Here is a 20,613-nt window from a genome sequence, read left to right on the forward strand (position 1 = left end):
CACAGCTGGCTGAACCAACAATCACCCCATTTACAATTTACCATCAAATCCGATAACCAAAGTATAGATTTCCTGGATATCACCATCTACCACCGTCAAGGTCAACTTCTAACTACTCTTTATAGAAAATCATCGGAGAGGAATTCCCTGCTTCAATATAACAGTCACCACCCTCGTGCCCTAAGAGACAATCTTCCATTTGGTCAGTTCTTACGTGTTCGTAGAAATTGCTCCACGAAGGAACACTACTTCCAACAATCGGAAGACCTGTCGAACCGTTTGAAAGCTCGCGGCTACCCTAAAAGACTGATCACCAAAGCCCGCAAAAGAGCCTGGTTTTACCCACGATAGGAACTCTTAAAGACCAAGGACTCCACCAGCACCCAAGAGGATCGCATTGTGTGCGTTACGACTTTCTCTACTAAGAGCAATCAAATCAAGAAGATTGTTAATCACCACTGGCAATTGGTTGCAGATGATATCCAACATCCAGGCACCCCTTTACATGCCTTCAGGAAATCCAAAAGTGTTAAGGACTACGTAGTGCGCTCTCTCCTTCCAACCAGGGAAGACCCAACCATCAGGTCACTTTGGAATCTCCAGCCGGTTACCGGCCACTTTAAATGCGGCCAATGTAAAGCCTGTAACAGCTCTATACAGACTAAAGAATTCCAACACAACCAGAACAAAATCCAATTGAAATCTCTAACTAATTGCAATACTTCAATTGTGATATATGCAATTGTCTGCCCTTGCAACCTCATTTATATTGGCCAAACTCAACAAAAAATTAAACAACATGTCTTACAACACATGAGCCGAATCAGGTGTGAAGTGGTAGGTGCCCCACTAGTAGACCATTTCAGATCAGCGTGACACCCACCTGATAGCCTAAAATGGGTTGTGATTGAGAAAGCTACCTTAGGCCCAAGGGGAGGTAATATCTCGAATATACTTAACATCAGGGAACTTAAGTGGATGTTCTTTTTTGACTCCATTCACTCAGGTTTGAATGAACAAGACAGCTCCTTCTCACAGCTTGCTACTTTACCATAATGAGGCTAACTAGCTTTCTAATGATGTTCACCAACTTTCTGTATTGATCATATGATGTGTTTTCCCTTTAACCTTGGTAGTGTATATATATGCTTGTTATAGATTGACACTGCCTATACCGTCATGTGACAGGTACGCAGTACATTTCTTGATCAAATACTAACTGATTGCTCTATGATGAACTGGTCGGTCATTTGCCTCTATACGAACGTATATTATGATTACACAACAATTACCTATCTGGCAATAATGTAAACTGCCTTTACCATCTTGTGATAGGTACGCAGTTAAATTACTTAACTTTAATTTTACTGTAAATGCCTCATACGTATGACAACTGCCTTTATCATTTCCTGATAGGTATGTTTTCTACTTCACTCGTGGTTGGCTTAATCCATTTATGCCTATCTTTGTTTTACTCTTACATTCATAATTTAATATGACGTCCTGGTGCTATTGTCCATCGACAAAGTTACTTAATCTTTGGTAACCCGTTCCTCCGAAATTGTAAGTCTTTTCTCCGATGGTCACCCTAACTAATCGGATCTCCCTGGTTACGAACGACTCTTCGAAGTCTTTCTTCCATCTCACCAACCCACGTGACCCCCTGTTGCCATGTCAACTACGGCATCAGGAAGTTCCTCATTCTCCTCGAGGTTCCCGAGAGAGACGCCGAGTTGTTTCTGACCGGTAAGCCCTCTCAGTTACTGGCTCCCTCAACCTATCACTTTGATGGCTCTTTCGCCAATCAAATATTAACGGCGCCCCGTTACTCTCTCCCCACTACAGGATACTGCTCCTGATTGATTCAGACCATATCTTCCTATTACTGGGTTTAACAAGAACCTTCACGCTACTCGGTAAGCCCGGCCGCCTTTGAACTCTTTTTCCGAGTTTTTCCTCTCGAATTGGCCCAATTTTAAATGCTGTTCCTCTTATGTATAGATTCGTTGAGTGGCTTTCCCTATCCAGTACTCGGATCTTTTCCCTTGGAAACCGGACTTCACTTAATAAGTAAGTCTGACGACAATTTCTCCACCCTTAATCTAATGGATATAATCAGCCTGACTATATTTTTAATGGGTACATTAATGATTTTTCTTAGGATAGAATATTCGTCATCGACTTTTTCTTCTGAAATTCTTACCTCCTAGACTGATTTATTCAGGTACGCCTTTTTTGTATACTATGTGTCTACCCACAACACACTCGAGATTTGCTCATTATTAAGTATTATATCTAATTCGTCTTTTTAATAATAGGTTGTTTGCCCCACCACCCCTACCCGTCCTGATGAAGACCCATGTGCAAGGAGCCCAACCATTCCTGCTCCCATAAGGTGGGTCGAAACGTCGACACACGTCCTTGTCTTCAAACACAGCCCCCTCCAACCCACTATGCTTGTATAATATGGACATTGGGGCATGTGCTTTTTGAATTTCTGTGTTGATTCATTACTTGTTTCACTTAATATTTGACATTGAACTCATACTACTGTTTGATCAATATCGTGTTTTTACTGTCACGAATTCCCCCCCACTTTACCCTCACAACATCACGTCCCTCCTCCCCCCAGGGGCACCTATACAACTATATTTGTGTATGCTTTGTAATTGCTTATTACTGCCTTCTTCCTATAATGTGAATTAAACATTATAGATGTACTCTTTGTTGACTAGATTTATTCAAATGGCTTTTAAATAATGTGTTCCTCTCTCTCACTGGGACCCCTTTACTCTTAACGATAGTCACCCAGGTCCCAGCGACTTTATTGGGTTAACCCTTCTCTTCTATACCATATATTCAAGAAAGGGGCAAACAGCAACCCGAAAAACTACCATATAATTGCTCTATTGAAAATTGTTGGAAAGGCTTATGCCAGCAACCTCTTGTGGGAATTAGCGAACTGGTCACAAACCGAAGGTCTCTTACCATTCTACCAGACAGGGCTTTGATCAGGGGACTTGACAGTTGACAATATCATAGTTCTCTCATACCCAGCCCAACAAGCAGTAGCTCGCATATCCCCTCCAGTCTTCGCCTGTTTTATTGACTACTCAGCAGCCTTTGATGGGGTAGTCCTTAACATCCTTTGGCAGAAACTGGAAGAATTGAACATCTGTCTGGAATTACAACGAGCTTTAGATCATTGTATTCTAACACCTGGGTAAGCATCAAACTCACCGGGGAGTCTGCCATGGAATAATTGCTATAGACCGAGGGCTAAATCGGGGTGCGTGCTGCCACCATTATTATTCGATCAATACACTGCAGACCTGGGCCCAGCACTATGTGGAGCCTCTCTCGAAACTCAAAAAATCAGAAGCCAAAAAATCCACCTGATGCAAAATGCAGATGATCTAGTCCTTCTGGATCACACCAAAGTAGACCTTCAAAAAGCTCTTGATGCACTGGCCTAGTACAACCTGTAGAATGAGCTGGTAGCCAATGCAAGTAAATCAAAAATAGTGAGTTTTGGCAGCTTCTCAAATCTAAAGGCCCACCAAGAGGCAGCTGTGAACACACAGCCTGGAATGTGTACCAGGCTACAACTACTTGGGTGCTTGACTGTGCAAAACAGGGCATCCCTCGCTCCACCCACAAAAAAGGAGTTTGAAAGGGAAGATGGTCACATGTGCTCTCTTTAAGCTAAATGCAGCTCTCGACAGTCCAACAATGATGGCTATACTAAGGGTAATACAGGCCAAACTTCTTCCGTCGGTCAGCTACGCGCAGCAGGCATTCGCCAGCATGCTAGCGGAGGATCAGGCAAAAATACAATGATCAGCTTACAAGGAACTATTTCAGCTTTCTTCCTGGTCTAGAAAATCCTTGATCTGCATGGAATTTGACCTCACCCATGAAAAACTAGAAGGGCTGGCTGTTCTGGCAAAATATTTTCACCTGGCAATCGTGGCCCCAGACAATTCTATGAAGATATTTATAAAAATAATCTTCTCTAGACTGAACAACCCCTTGTCTGCAAAACTCATTGCAGCAGAGGAAACCTTGCAACTGGCGATGGAGATCTGGGACCTGAATATCATTGACTACAAAACTGTCAAAACAGAAATATTAAAACAATGGCACCTTTGGTCTCATGCTCTAGACTTGGAATTTGCTCAAAACTATAAAACATATATTTCCAACACCAAAGTTCCACCTTATTCAGCCCATGGCGAGATGGATCCTAAATCAGATCTTAGAAGTTTCCTTTAAGAGAACTGTATCCAACCTGGAGTGCAGACTGTGCCAATACAAAAGAGAGTCACTGACACATACCGTTTATGTTGCCTGGTTCTGTGACAGGCCAGTTGAATCCATTTTAGGCCTATATTCCACCATCAGGACATACGTGCAGAAAACAAAGCTGTCAGTCAGCTTTACACCTTGGAAAGTGTGAATGGTATGGAAATTTTGGCAAAATTATGGGGATCATCCTCTCCCTTCTGAAAGATAAAATGGCCCCAGCAGAGGGAGACCAACATCTAGATGACTCTCGTGCCCTGTCTCTATATGATTCCCCACTGCTGACAGGACCCAATGCCAACAAGGAATTTTTTAACCCCACACACTCTAAGTATTTTCAACCCCACACACTCTAAGTATGTCTGCACAGACATGATGACATCAAAGCACCACTCTCCCTACTGAAGCATGTTGAGCCTAAAAGCACCAGCACTTTACTGAAGACTGTCAAATGAACATACTCAAATATTCACACCAGCCCTGTTTTTAATTTGCCACAGAGAAAAATGACTCAACTTTTAGTCACTAGGGAGAGAATTAATTTAGTATACTTCAACTTGCTGACATGATTTTACCAAACTCTTTTGTATTTAGAATTGCTTTAACTTGAGTGTTATTTTTTTAAAAGAGCTCAGGTAATCACACAAATAGATGTATACATCCATTCATTTATTAATTTATTCTTTCATTCCCAACAAAGCAAGAGAGAAGCAGAGGGCAATCCAGCAGTGTGGCATTGTTTCAGCAGCACAGCAGTCCTTTTTCCTGGCAGAGTATCCACATGTCCAGAATTCTACTGAAGAGTTGGTGTCTGAAGTCCAGTATTTATACCCAGTTGTGCCTACCCTGCCCTTGCTCCAGCATAACTACAGGGGGAATACAATCCTTTGAGTGGAGACATGACACATCCTATGCATGTGTATGTGAAGCTGTGTCCAGTTCCTTCCTCTCATCCTGCCAGTGATGGCCCATCCAGGCAAACCTAAGCTCCAATTGTGTGTGGCAGTGAAGGAGAAATACACAAAGCCCAACTGCCAACTACACCAGTCACGTAACAAATGGCTAAGGCTAAGGCAAGAAAATAGTAAATTTATAAAAGTAGCAGTAGCATTTGCAAAAATCTAATTTCAAATTTGCCTTCATCATAAATTAGGATTCCAGAGACACCAAATAGGAACTGGGGATCTCTTCCCATTTGGAAATTACACTTACGAAATATAATAAGGCAACTACAATGTTATCCCATGGGAGAGACAGGCCTTGCAGTATTGAAAAACGAATGATAGAGTTTTTCACTAACTAGCCATCTAAAACTAGAAAGTACATGTCCTACTTTTAAAATCATTGCACCCTGCCCTCTGGGAGGTCCAGGGTTGACCCCAATGGTGTCTTATATGTACTAGAAAGGAAGGTTTGGGCCTGTCAGCAGGTTTGTTTTGGCAGGTCGACATGGCAGTTTAAAACTACACACCCAGGGTCTGCAATGGTAGGACTGAGAGATGTTTAAAGGGCTACTGAAGTGGGTGGTACAATCAGTGTTGCAGACCCACTAGTAGCATTTGATTTGCAGACCCTGGGCGCATGAGTGTTACTTTACTAGGGATCTATGAGTACATCAAATGTACCTAAGTACATCAAAGGTCAGGAATTTGGGGGTTATCTTCGACGACGGATTGAACTTTATGGATCACGCCAATAAGATAGCATCCACAGCGCACCTTAAACTAAAAATGATTCGTAAAATTCGTCCATTTCTACCTGAATCTGCAATCAAGACACTGGTCTCGGCCCTTGTCCTTTCATCCCTGGACTACTGTAATGGTTTATTTCTTAATGCGCAATCTCGAGTCACCACAAAACTTCAAACCATACAGAATGCAGCAGCCCGTCTCATTACCGGCAAAACAAAGTTTGAACCTATTGCCCAAAACATAAAAGATCTCCACTGGCTGACTGTACAAAAAAGGATCCTCTTTAAGGCTCTCTGTATAGTCTTTAAATCAGTTAACAATCAAGGACCCCATTTTTTGAGAGACAAACTTCAATTTTACAAACCGACAAGAGCTTTACGCTCTGCTACTCTCAATCAATTGTCAGTTCCACGCACCAAAACAGTGTCCTGGGGAGACCGTCGCTTTCTTGTGGCTGCCCCCAGACTTTGGAACTCCTTGCCTCTCAACATCAGACAGAGCGCTACGCTGTTTCAGTTTCGTAAACTACTGAAAACCTGGCTGTTCTCCCAGTAACCATTCTTATCGGTCTTTTTGTTTATTCTTGTCTCCTTCCACTCGTTTTCCCCCCTTTCAATAATGGTTTTAGCGCCTTGACGCCTAAGGGTATAAGTAGCGCTTTACAAATGTCAAAAATAAATAAAATAAATAAATAAATAAATCAAATGTACCAATTCAGGATAAGCCAATTTTACCATGTTTAGAGCAGAGGACACAAGCACTTCAGCACTGGCGGAGGTGGTAAAGTGGCCCGAGTCCTGAGGCCAGCAAAAACGAGGTCAGAAAAAATTTAAAAGAAAGCCAAAAAGTTGGGGGGAAGACCACTATAAGGCTGAGAGGCCTAACATTCCCAATCTGAATTTAACACCGATTAAAGGTAATAGTGCAAGCCAGTGCCTACATTACGGGTGTCTTATAAGTATTAAAAAAGAATGTTTCAGCCTGGCAAAGAATCATTTTCATAAGTTAAAATGGTAGTTTAAAACTGCACTCACAAACAGCATGGGCAGGCATGCTGACATGTTTTTGAGGGCTACATTAGTGAGTGGCACAAAGAGTTCTTAAGCCCACATATAGAATTGAATTGAAATACCTTGGCTATATGTAGTACTGTATACTAGAGACTCATAAGTAAAATTCAAGTGTCAATTAGGTATATGACAATTTTACCATGTTTAGGAGGACGAGCAGAAACACTTTATCACTGGTTAGCAGAGTAATAATGGAGAGCCCTGTGGACAACAAAATCTGGGGGAATGACAAGCAAAAGATGATCATTCCCAACAAGTACAAAGACAAAATTGACTTCGGGTCAGCCTCCTTCAGCCATTACCTATAATGCTTTTTTTCAAAGTTTGCGATTGCTTGGTTTGACTGTCTATCAATAAACAGCATTTTGAAGATTGATACATCTTCCATGTCTGTTTCTATCAGGCTTATGTGATGGAGACAAAAAGTGGTACGTTTGTTGGACTGCAGATTCGACATTCAGCTTGAGAACCAGCAGGCAATCCTTGATGCATTAAGTTTGTGGAGGAAACCGCTTTTAGGAAGTGCTTGCTATTTGGATGTCTTACCTAAGCATGGGCGAATTTTGCGAATCTCGCGTTCGCGAATTTTGCGGATTTGCGAACTCGCAATCCGCAAAATCCGCGAATTCTCGCGAATTTGCGTTTTTTTTTTTTTTGTGTTTGCGCGGGTTTCTGCCAGTTCGCGAGGGTTTTTTACAATGTCGCAAATTGCGAACTTACCTGTCGGGTCGCAAGTTTCGCGAACTTGTTGTTTCTACGTGTCCAGCCTGTTTGGGACACTCTTCTTCATCACTGCCACTCTCTGTCACCACTGCCACTCTCTGACTACTCATGCCACCCTCTGGCCCACCCATGCCACCCTCTGTTTCATCACAGCACCCTCTGGTTGTCCAGTCAGTGTACATTATTGTGGCAACGCAAGCACACCTTCCCTGCCTCAAGTGACCTGAATTAATTTGGGGCTGATTAATGTGTCACAGAATTTTTTTTTAGCTGGCACCTGCTTCCTTAGTGCTTCCTGATTAGTGATCTTTTGCACTTGCTAAGTGCTTTCATTGTTGCAAAATTAGTTACAACACCTGCCCTGCCCCAACTGACAATAATGCATTAGGGGCTGATTAATGGATTTGAACTTCCAGCCTGGCTCCTGCTTGTCTCCCTTAGCTGTAATTCAGGACCTTTGTGGCATATGTGTAACTATTCTGAGGTTCAGAGCAGGGTCACATAATAGTTTCAACTGGCAACTGAACTCTGGAGGGGCCCCTCAGGAAGCACTACAGGAAATGGCTACTAATGATGAGCCTGAACTTTTGAACCTGGTAAGTAGTTACTTTCAGTTTTGCTAAGATCGTATTTCTGCAATTTTGCACTTATTCGCGGGGCGCGAACTCACGCGAACAGTGCGAACAGTGCGAGCAAAATCCGCTGCTCGCGGATTTGCGGATTTTGCGGGAGATTCGCGAATCTCGCGGATTGCAAATTTACCGAAAATCCGCAAAATCCGCGAGCGAAACGGATTTTCCGCCCATGGTTAGTCTTACCCCGACATTCTCAAACAACATTTTGTGTTCATTTGTTTACTAAACTGTCATGATAACATATTGCAATGACAGTTTTTTTGTTCACAGAGTAAAGACACGCATACAGACTTTCTTAAATCTGTAATGAAAATGAGTAAAACACTGTTCCGTTGTCAAACATATCTATGGTAAACTATATTCTGGTGTTTTACATTCATTTGCTGCTCTACCACCACAAATCCCATCATCATAAGATTCTTCCTTGAGGGTACAACTTATCTCTGCTAGTCTCTTAAGCCAAGGGCCCCCTCCCAGCGCACATATTCTTGCACCCAAGACATATTACTTAATTATAGGATTTGCTTTCAACGCATTTCAGGCAACAAGTAAAGTCGCCTACTTTTTATTAAACACTTCACTAGCAAGCACAGAATATGGCTTTGCAAAAGCTTGTTTCCTTTATTTGTTTGTTTTCCCTTCACTTTGCTTCCTCTCACTCTTAAATTAGTTAACATGTGTAATGACTGCTACAGAACCTCAAGTTGGCAATACACATATATGGTAAATAACTGTCATAAACACACATTGCAATTATAACATTCACTCACCAGGAAATCTAGATGTGCAATTTAGTGTCACAAATCTTTTCATTAGAAAATCGCTTAGGTCTGGTGTATATTCGCGGTCACTGTAAATTGGGTTAAATGCAAGTGCTGGTTTCCAGCTCAGTCATCAAAAAGAACATTTGAAATCATGCTCTGGGACTATCAAAGGCATTTTTTTTTGTATTGTTATGACCATTCACCTTTGTACAATTTCGCCTTTAACAATGTCTCAGTTACTGGACAATAATCATCAATTCACAATTTTTGATAAAAAGAAAAAAACTGTATGAAATGCCTTGGGATAACTCACTTTGAACTCCATGGGAGCGCACAACTTTCCACGTTTCCGAAGCGACTTCTTTAATATCGACTTGGTAGTGATGAATGGGCACGCCACCGTGTAAATCTGGCTTGCTGAAAGTTATCCTGGCAAATGTCTGTGACAGCTCTATGGTCCTCAAACCATATGGACTGGATGGCACATCTACAAAACATTAGCGGAAAAGAGAGTAAGATTGCCAACTGTAGACATAAATTCTGATTTAGCGCGACCTTGACAAACAAGTTAAGAGGTATAGCCTGGAACTGTGAGGTACATCAAGACATATGAAGTCTGCAGCTTTGGATACCTATAGAAAGATGAAGCCTGCAGCTTTTGGAGCCTCATTGGCAGATAGAGCCTTCCAGACAAACAGAGTATGTGCATTGGTCCCCACTCTCTTACCACACATTTAGTTGAACGTTTATATCAATGTTTTATTTAGATTTACACATTGGTGTGAAACTTTTCTTTTGTAAAACACTTAGGGGCTGATTTACAAGCCCAGTGTGCTGCTGGTGCATCACTTTTATTGACACACAGGCATCGCAATGACCTTTCCCATATTTACAAGGCCATGTAAAGACACCCTGGGTTACTTTTCATGGCCATGTAAATGTTTCCCTTTCACAAATACCTATGTGTGAAAGGGGCATTCCATGGGTGTTCCCATGCAACATCCATGGAACCTAACGCATTGCCAGATTTACAAGGTTTTTTAAAGCTGGACATGCATCAGAATCCTACGCCTCCCCAGGGGAGGCGGAAGAGTGGCACAAAGAGGAGAAATACTTTTATTTATCCTCTTTTGTTAATCTTTCTATGCGCGCTGCATTGTGCAGAACACATAGAAAGAGGAAAATACGTTTAATTATTGTTTTTGAGCAGGAAGGCGTCCCTTTCTGCACAAACACAATCATCTCCTCAGCCCTGGCACCCTTGCAACATTAAGCAAGGGTGTCTGTGTTGGAGCAATGCTGCTGTTTGTGTGCTGGCGCAGGGGAGAAGACAGAAATGCCCAGTATCATGTAGATATAGCACATTTCTTCCCTTTTATTTTGGTGCACAGCAGTGCAGCAGTAATGTTTTCCATGCTGTTATGCATACAAATATTGTAAATGAGGCCTTTAGGCCTTATTGCAAGGTTCTCTGGGAATGGGGTAAGTCTTCAGCACCCCAGAGTTACCAATATCAGAGGTACTGGTCCGTGACGTAACGTAAAATGATGGGGTGGCCCCTGCAGAATGTGAGCAGGGGTCTGTGTCTGCCATATCTCACAGATATTCATTGACCTTGGGCTAAATGGGGTTCCCTCAAACGGCGGGGGTATATCTGCACAGCAGGGGCTGTTGGCGCAGGGTGAGATAAATCTGGTCCATTACAAAATGGGTTTGAGGGTCTACTCAGAAATTTGGGATTACTGGGAAATCGGTAATTCCAGGCCCAATTCTTGTGATAATTCCTCATTTAGGCTAGACTTTCACCTAGAGATTTGGCCGTCGTAAACTCTGTGTTAAAGTAAAAAACGTGCACCTCCGATTTCAGCGTAACTGCTGTTTTAGTCGACAGTAAGCACTTAAACTTCACTAGCTGAATATTCTCGAGGGTTTTGCTCCAGCAAGGGTGCTTTAAGGGGACTGTGGTTCATCCTTTTTCTCCCTGTGTGCTCACACACCTTATACTGACTAATTACAATGCTGCAAACGCGTTGACAAGCTGGGGCTTGTGAAGTGTAATTATTGTTTCTGGGCTTACACTTGCATGTTACATCGCCATTAACAAATTTAACACATCAAAACACCTACAATTACAATTAAAAAAAACATCTAACACATATTCACTGATTCTCATGCAAATTATGGATTAATTGCAATCTGTCTTTGTAATATGAGCACAGTCTTCTTATGAGCCATCAAACTACCAATGACAAGTACAAACGTCCCAGTTGTGTACAGCTTTCTGTAATTTCACAAGAAGGCAAGGAATTGTCCAAGTTGGAATAATTGCAGCTTGGTTACTTGCAGGACTCATGGAATGGGCTCATCACTCTGCTATAGATATGAAACATTTGCTTTATACTTTAAGATTTCTACAATAATGTAATACATAACTAACTATTAAACCTATCAATAAACTACAATTTAACCATGCACTGATGAGTTAAAGGCTGGACTTTCCCTTTCTGCTAATGCAACATTTGGCAAGACAACTCGTGTTCAATGCTCACTGCTGGAGTCTGCTGTGAACTACAGCTCACACGACCTAGCAAAAACCTAGTCAATCTTCAGTCCTTCAGAGACTGAATATTTGAGTACTCTTGCATTGAGAAGTAGAAACACCTGTTAATTACAGTAACGGAAGTGGCACTTGAACTGTGGTGTGCTATCTAACAACTACTTTACTGTTAACAACAGCAAGATTTCATAAACTAGTGAATGCAACTCCTTGGAGCCACACAACAGTGTGTTTTGTGTCAAGTCTGTCATAATTTAAAGACATAAAAATACTAAAACTATATTGAAGGGCATGGAAGGAATGGTTGCACCTGAGGGATGCTGGTATCTAGGCAGCAGGATTCAAAACAGAATGACTGTAAGGAGACAATGTGATTCTAGTTTGAGTTAGAAACTCTTCTCAAACAGCAACTACAGTTCTTATCATGGTGAAGTATTTGTGCAACACTTCAAACAGTAACACAGTGAAAAGTTACCAAAAAAGGAGCCAACACAGAGTTAGAAAAATAGAGTCATGTTTAATAAAGTAGCCCACCACTTGGCAGGGTAGACTCACAGATGGCAGAGTCCAGGTGCAGAAGCAAGATTATTGGAGCCTTATGTCCCTGAGGCTCAAGTCAGGAGGCCAGCCAACTAGACCTTGGAGTCACTCTGGGGTTCTGGGTTGAAGAGATGCCGGTCCATGCCCTTCTCACCCAGACAGTGTAGCAGGCAGTAGCAGGCAGCAGCAAAGCAAGGCAGTAGCCCAGCAGAGTGCAGTCCAGAAGAGTGGAAGTCCTTCAGCAGCACAGCAGTGTTTCTTCCTGGCAAAATATCCATGAGTCCAGAAGTTTACTAAAGTGGTAGTATCTGAGGTCCAGTGTTTAAACCCAGTTATTCCTTTGAAGTGAGGGAGACACTTCTAAGTCACCATGCATCCTACCTACACTATCCTGGCCGTGACTAACTACAGGGAGTATGCAATCCTTTGTGTAAAGTGAGGATGCAGCCTATTCACCTGTAAGTGGGGTTGTGCCCAGGGCCTATCTCCCATTAATCCGGTGATTGCCCATACATACACACCTAAGCTCCTTCTTGTATGTGGCTGTCTAGGAGGAATACACAAAGCTCAACTGTCAGCTACATCCAGTCGTGTGACCGAGGTACAGACAACAGACACTAAAGGGCTAAAAGCAAGAAAATGATACATTTCTTAAAGGGGCATATTCTAAACTGTAATTTAAAATGTGACTGCCCAATAAGTTAAGATTTTTCATTACAATTCCAAAGACAGCAAATATGTCCTGGGCCCCTGCTCCCATTTGGAAATTACAGGATATTACATTTAATAATGGAACTCCAATGTTTTTCTATGGGAGAGGTTGGCCTTGCAGTAGTGATAAACAGCTGCAGTCCGTGCAGGTAGGAGCGGTGAGGCCCAATGGGAGGGGGGGGGATTTTGACATACAACCAAGAGGGAAAATCAATTATCTATTTAATTTTCTCCTCGCAGTCGTATGTTGAAATAACCCCCCACCTGGCCCAACCTCACTTTCCTGCACGGGCCGCAGCTGGTGATAAACTAATTTAAGAGTTTTTCACTATCAGCACATGTAAAACGAAAAAGTACATGTCCTACTTTTTAAATATATTGCACCCTACCCTCTGGGTTGTCCAGGGTCTACCCTAGGGGTTACATATGTATTAAAAAGGAAGATTTTGTAATTGTCAAAAGGTTTATTTTGCCAGGTGGAGTTGGCAATTAGAACTGCACTCACAGGCTGCAAGGCAAGGCAAGGCTGCAAGGCAAGGCAAGGCTGTAAGGGTTACTTAAGTGGGTGGCACAATATGTGCTGCAGACCTACTTGTAGCATTTAATTTCCAGGCCCTGGGTACATGTAGTACCCCTTTACTAGGGACTTATAAGTAAATTAAATATGCCAATTGGGGATAAGCTAATGTTACCATGTTCAAGGGGTGAGCACATGCACTTTAGCACTGGCTAGCAGTGATAACGTGTGCAGAGCCCTAAGGCCAATAAAGACATGGCCAGCAAAAAATGGAGTAGGAAGACAGAAAACTTTGGGGAAGGCCAGTCTAAGGGTTACATGTCTAACATGTGTCCCCTACAGCTAAAAGTTGAGAGAACTACACAACCTCTTGGGAGTTCTTATCAAATAAGGCAGAAGAACCTAGATAGGCCATCAGAATTGGAATGGAATGACCCAGAATTAAGTATGGGCGAATTTTATGGATTTGCGGTCCGCAAATTTGTGTGAAATTGCAAAAGAATCCGCGAGTTTGTGAAAAAATTTGCCAACTCGCGGATTTGCCGTTTTGCTCAAATAGACTGTACTTTCTGTACTTCTACTGGCTAAGCAGTAAGTGCTACCTCGTTGGGTAAATGTATAGTGCTTTTGCTAAACTACAGCTGTGTAAAGTGCCAGAAGAGTTGTCTCCAGTGACCATGTGTGTGTTACTATGCCATCACGCTGAAGGGCGCAGGGGTCTCTGGAGTGAGCTGTCCATCATAGTGGGTAAATGGTGGGAAGACGGTGCACACAGCTAGTGTGCGTGCGGGGCCAAACGGGCGGACTTCTATGCGAGGTCACTTGCCTCTTGTGTGTATAAAAGGTCAGAGACCAATCGGAGCAGCAGATGAGGAGAAAGAAGCCCCTGGTCACAGGAACAGCAAGGGGATTGCGCTCGTGAAAGTCAAGGATGCAAAGGCCTCCATCCAGCATCACAGCTAATTTTCGATGGTAGATATGGGGAGAAAGCACTCCTGCCCAGCCTCGACAAAGATCACAATTGTTTTTGGGCTGATGAATGCGTTACTGAATTTGAGCTTCAACTCGGGCACCTGCTTTATTTATATCTATAAGTGATTCCTGTTGAGGTTTAATTTCTGTGACAGGAGCATCGTGCCAGAATGAAACCTGCCCTTCATATTTATCCAAGATTACGCCATCGTTTTTTGCGATACCTCTACTCAACTGGAGTACTTTCTACTGGCTAATCAGTAAGTGCTACCTCGTTGGGTAAATGTATAGTGCTTTTCCTACACTACAGCTGCGTAAAGTGCCAGAAGAGTTTTCTCCAGTGACCATGTGTGTGTTACTATGCCATTGCGCCAAAGGGCGCAGGGGTCCCTGGAGTGAGCTGTCCATCATAGTGGGTAAATGGCAGGAAGACGGTGCACACAGCTAGTGTGTGGTCAGGGCCAAATGGGCGGTCTTCTATGCGAGTTCACATGACTCTTGTGTGTATAAAAGATAAGAGACTGATCGGAGCAGCAGATGAGGAGAGAGAAGCTCTTGGTCACAGAAACTGCACAGGGATTGCGCTCGTGAAAGTCAAGGATGCAAAGGCCTCTATCCAGCATCACAGCTAATTTTCGACGGTAGATATGGGGAGAAAGCACACCTGCCCTGCCTTGACAAACCTCAAGATTGTTTTTGGGCTGATGAATGCTTTACTGAATTTGAGCTTCAACTCAGGCACCTGCTTTATTTATATCTGTAAGTGGGGGAACATCACTTACAACGCATTTTTTACAACGCACTACCATTACATCGCAACCATTACAACGCAAACCATTACAACGCATTGCGCTGGGGGGCGCTCTAGGATTGGGAATATATTTAATTTACTATCCAACACCTTCCCTGCTATCCACGGGGACTGGAGTTGGAATAGTAAATTAAATAATTCACTATCCAGCGCCTAAAAGCATTATGCGTTGTAATGGACTGCGTGGTAAAAACCGCGTTGTAAAGGCATGCGATGTAAAAGCATGCGTTGTAGTGACACCAATCCGTAAGTGCTTCCTGTTGAGGTTTAATTTTTGTGACAGGAGCATCGTGCCAGAATGAACCCTACCCTTCATATTTATCCAAGAAGACACCACCGGTTTGTGCGATACCTCTACTCAACTGCCCAAAATCCGCCCGCAAGCGAATTTGCGAATTTTTCGTCAATTTCGCGAGATTTGCGGATCGCGAAATTGCTGAAAATCCGCAAAATTTGCAAGCAGAACAGATTTTGCGCCCACCCTTACCCAGAATGGTGTTCCAGGTAAAGTCCTTTCCCTGAGGGATATGGGCCACCTCAACAGTTTTTGGATTTCATCCCTCATCTGCATGAGCCATCTGATAGGCCTGTGGTCTGCTGAAAGCTGGAAGTGAGTCCCAAATAGGTATGTCCTAGCTTGTTCAGTGCCCAGACAACAGCAAATACCCCTCTATTAATTGCACTTCACCTCTGTTTCCGTGAAAGTTACAGCTTTTAATAAAGGCTGCCTTGTTGGGCTACCATCGAGCACCCCCCTTGTCCCCCTCAGGATGGACCTAGGCCTATGCCCGCTTGATGAGGAACTGGCTCTACGCCCACTGGCCTTCTGGCGTAGAATATGGACAACTCCAGAATTGGCCAGTTACAGGGAAGGTCTCCGGGAGGTTCTCGCCACTCCAGGTGCCGGAAAAATTAAATGGCTCAATTCTGTTAAATTAGAACTGGAGGCCTTAGGTCTCTCAACTATGTGGTCTGACCCCCAGAACATGTGCCATATCCTCTCTAAAAAGGATCTAGCCAGGTCATACCGAGAAAGCAAACTTTCCCTGATACTCAACCACCAACACCTCGGGTCCTTGACAGCTTCCTTTTTGTCCCACAAGGTGAATTACAATATGGAACCTACTCTAGATAAAATTTATCCCTCCCTACTGAGAAAATTATATCTCCAGTGGAGACATGAACTCTCACAACCAAATGGAGTCATGATCCAAGTAGCACCTGTCCAGCATGTAGAAATTCGGAAGAAAGTGAGCTCCACATCCTTTTTTTCTGTCCAGTTTATCATGGGATCCGTAGGCACTGGATTCTCCCCTATGCAGGAATCTGGGATTCAAGAAGTGTCTGTCCGCATTTAGAGTCTTAAAAACTAATTTGTCAGACCATATTGTGTTCGCTCTGGTCCATCAGAAGGAAATGCCTCAAAACATAGACTTGAGTACGGATCTGTTTTTAGTATATAAGGATTTTTTTCTAGCAATGTTTTTATGAATTTTACAATTCACTGTATAAATCATTTAAATGAATTGTTTTATATAATTGTCTTTTATGGTAAACTTTTACCGAAATAAAGATTTTCTGAGCTGAATAAAGGCTGCTATTCAGACTAGGCCCTCCTCATTTAATTGTGCTGAGACAGCCCCTATACCTTGCCCTGAAGCGTCTATTTGCACTATGAAACCCTTAGAGAAGTCAGGAGCCTTTAGTACAGGTGCTGTACACATGGCCTCCTGAAGGGTATCAAAGGCTTTCTGGCAAGCTCTGTCCAGATCACCTTTCTGGGCTACTTCTTTAAAGTTAGCTCTGTTATAGGGGCAACAATGATGCCATAACCCTTATCAAACCTCCCACAGTACCTCTGGGGCCTCACTTCAGTCTGTGCTTTAGGCAGTTGCCAGGCCAGTATAGTTTAAATATTGGCCTGTCAGGGCTGCACCTTCCCCCCCGTCCACCATGTGGCCTAGATTCAGCATGGAACTCTTCCCTATCTTGCACTTACTGTCCTTGATAATCAAGCCTACCTGCTGCAGGGCCAGAGGTACCTCCTGGAGTTGATACAGGAGTTCCTCCGAGCTGGTGCTGTAGACAGCAATGTTGTCCAGGCAGAATGCAAACAATGCCTCTTTCCCTGTTAGGACCCTGTTGACCGACCTCTGAAAGGTGGCAGGGGCGTTCTTTACCCCAAACGGAATCATCCAATACTGGAAGTTGCCCTTGGGGTTAAGAATGCAGGCCTGACCAGCCTGTGTAGGAGCTCATTGGCTCAGGGATAGGCTATGCATCAGGTATTGTGATGGAATTAAGACCCCTATAAGCCACACAGAACCTAAGTTCTGGAGTGGCACCTGGTGGGGCAGCCTTGGATACTAGCACCAAAGGGCTGGACTAGGGACTGTTGGCAGGCTCAATCTCCTTTAATGACAGAATCTTGGTGACCTCCTTCTTAATACTCGCTCTCACCTGGTTCAACAACCTGTACTTCTTAACAGGCGGACTGTTTCCAGTGTCGTCATGGACACACAGGTGTGAGGTAGAACAGAGAAGGCCCAGCAACCGGCGATAGTCACTCTACTGTTCTGGGGCTAGGGTAGTGGAGAGCTCGACACTCTCCACTAACCCATTGTGCTCTTGGGCAGTATGAAGATGAGGGAGAGGCTTGCTTTCCTCTTACACTCCCTAATCTGTCACTAAGAGCATTCTCACTTTAGACCTCTCAAAGTGTGGTTTGAGGTGGTTCATGTGGGGCACCCTTAAGGGGCTTCCAGAGGTTTGAGATACACCAAGCAGGTAGCTCCCCTTACCACTCCTCCACCTCATATGGACCTGTCCAGTAATCCTGATGAGCACTGGGCTCACAGTCTCCATAACGCACACCTTCTGGCCAGGTTAATATTTTACCGGACTGGCCCCCTGGTCATACAAGAGCTTAATAACTTCTTGACTTGCCTCAACATTGTTTTAAGCCTTCTTACAGAAGTTGTGCATTTGGTTGTGGATGACCACACCCCAGGGAGGCTTCCTGGGAGCTTGCTCCCACCCCTCTCTCACAGGCTAATAGGTCCCCTAAGGGTGGCCATAGAAGAGTTCGAAGGGGCTGAACCCAACCCCCTTCTGTGGCACCTCCCTGTAGAAAGCATGGAAGGACGATTTCCCATTTATACTTCATTGGCTCAGGTAGGCCCATTATCATGCCCATTACAGTCTTGTTGAATCTTTCTACAAGAATTTTTGGGGGTGATAGGTTGTGGGGAACTTTTAAGTTACCCCACACTCATCGGACATGCAAGTTGGAGCCTCTGTCAGACACTACCTCTTTGGGGAATACCACAAGGGTAACATCTTCAGCAGTGCCCTGGCCACCTCAGTTGCAATCACGACATCAGAGGTATGGCTTCTGGGTAGTGAGCGGTGTGGTCTGCCAAGACCCATTTGCATCTACCTGTATTTCTTATTTGATCCACCATAGAAACTAGGATCGATTCTGACCCTCTGAGTGATTAGAAGCAGCCTGTGTACAAGTCAGCACTGAAATGCATGTTACGTTTTCTAGGTTGGCCAGGAAAGGTCCATATTCGAGATAGGCCTGATAAGAACAGGTTTATCACAAATAGGACTTTAAAAGGGTGTTATTGGCATATGGCATGGAACAGGTGCAATCGAATGGCCATCATGGTGTCACAGCAATCACCTTAATGTAGGGCTTACTTGAAAATTGGGACTTAGGTCAGCTCGTGATCTCAGAATTTGGTGTGTTGCACTAGTGCTTAACAGGATTGATCCGACTTTGCTGACAATGTTTTTAAAATCCTTCCTTTGGTGGTACACGCTTGTGCTTGTGCTTGAGGGATGATGTCAGTTCTTAGCTTCTTGAGTTGAAGAGATTATTTCACTCTGGTTTTTCCCATGAAATTCGAAACTAGCACCTTGAAGAGCATTTGTGAGGGAGTTGTTTCATTTAAACAAGCTGGTGGTTTCTTAAACTCATAGATAATTGTCATCAAACTCCTTTACAGGTCATAATGCAAAAGTGAGATGAGAGGTGCAGAAATGTTTTTTAAATTTTTTCCTAGATGTTATGTTATGTTATAACAATTTATTGTGCGCACTACTACCCAAAGGTGTCTAGGCGCTCGCGGTTTCCAAGAGAACTGAAAAGAAGAACTAGTATCTCAAAAGCCAAGTTTTAAGCGACTTCCTGAACTCAAACAGGGAGGGGGATTTCCTAAGAGGGAGTGGAAGGGCATTCCACTCCTTAATAGTATTATTGCTAAAACTCCTTCCTCCCCAATTAGATCTTTTAATGCTGGGGATGACCATCGGGAAGGCATTGGCTGAGCAAAGTGCTCTGTTGGGAGACTACCAGCCAAACAAATCTTTCTGGAAACGTGGTCCATCTCCATGCAAGGCCTTAAAGGCTATGCAGAGAGCCTTGAACTTAATCCGCTGGCCGACTGGTAACCAATGTAAATCCCTAATACCAGCATTGATGGACTGATATTTGAGGACATCCAGGGCCACTCTGGCTGCGGCATTTTGTACTGCCTGCAACCTTCTAAGTAAATTGGACTGCAGATTGATATACAGTCCATTACAGTAATCCAGTTTGGATAACACCAGGGAGGTCATAACAGTCTTTCTAGAGCTTATAGGGATGAACGGCAGAATTTTCCGTACCATTTTAATAGTAAGAAAAGAGGAAGCGATCACCTTAGAGACTTAGGCCTTCATATTAAGTTTCTCATCTATAATGACCCCCAGATTTTTAGCCTTAGCCACTGGTGTAGGAATAATGCCCAGTGTATCTGGCCACCAGACTGGAGACCACTGACGGGGAAGACTTCCAAACAGCACCACTTCCGTTTTTCCTGAGTTCAGCTTGAGGCAATGTCTCCCCATCCAGTCGCTCAAGGAGACCATGCAATCATGGAGTTTGGTTGAATAGTTAATGTCCTTATCCACACCTGAGATGACCAACTGAGTGCTGTCAGCATAAGACGTTGGACATAGGTTAAAACTGCTAATCAGAGGGGCTAATTCCGAGACGTAAATATTGAACAACGTGGGGCTCAGAGAGGACCCCTGTGGCACCCCACATGGGAGGGTAAAAGGTGCAGATATAAAGTTGACCAATTGCACCGTCTGTATTCGATCCGAAAGGAAAGATGTTAGGAGGGAGAGGGCCCTTCCTCCTATCCCGATGGTTTGTAGGCAGTTGACCAGGCTCATATGGTCCACGGTATCAAACGCCGCGGACAAGTCAAGGAGAACAAGGGCAGCCGGCCCTCCACCATCTAGTGTTTTACGGATATCCTCCATG

At 43.6% G+C, this 20,613-nt stretch overlaps 1 protein-coding gene across 2 annotated transcripts in view; it reads right to left on the reverse strand.

The window, feature by feature from the left end:
- NCAM2 (neural cell adhesion molecule 2) overlaps positions 1-20,613 on the reverse strand; it is a 1,306,184-nt gene that overhangs the window by 290,424 nt on the left and 995,147 nt on the right. For both annotated transcript variants that reach the window (XM_086934039.1, XM_086934038.1), the window contains one exon: positions 9,502-9,675. In XM_086934039.1, coding sequence (XP_086790165.1) covers positions 9,502-9,675 — 174 coding nt within the window. The remainder of the gene's footprint in view (positions 1-9,501; positions 9,676-20,613) is intronic.

Source organism: Lissotriton vulgaris, chromosome 8 (assembly GCF_964263255.1).
Source record: "Lissotriton vulgaris chromosome 8, aLisVul1.2, whole genome shotgun sequence".
Classification (NCBI taxonomy): Eukaryota; Metazoa; Chordata; class Amphibia; order Caudata; family Salamandridae; genus Lissotriton; species Lissotriton vulgaris.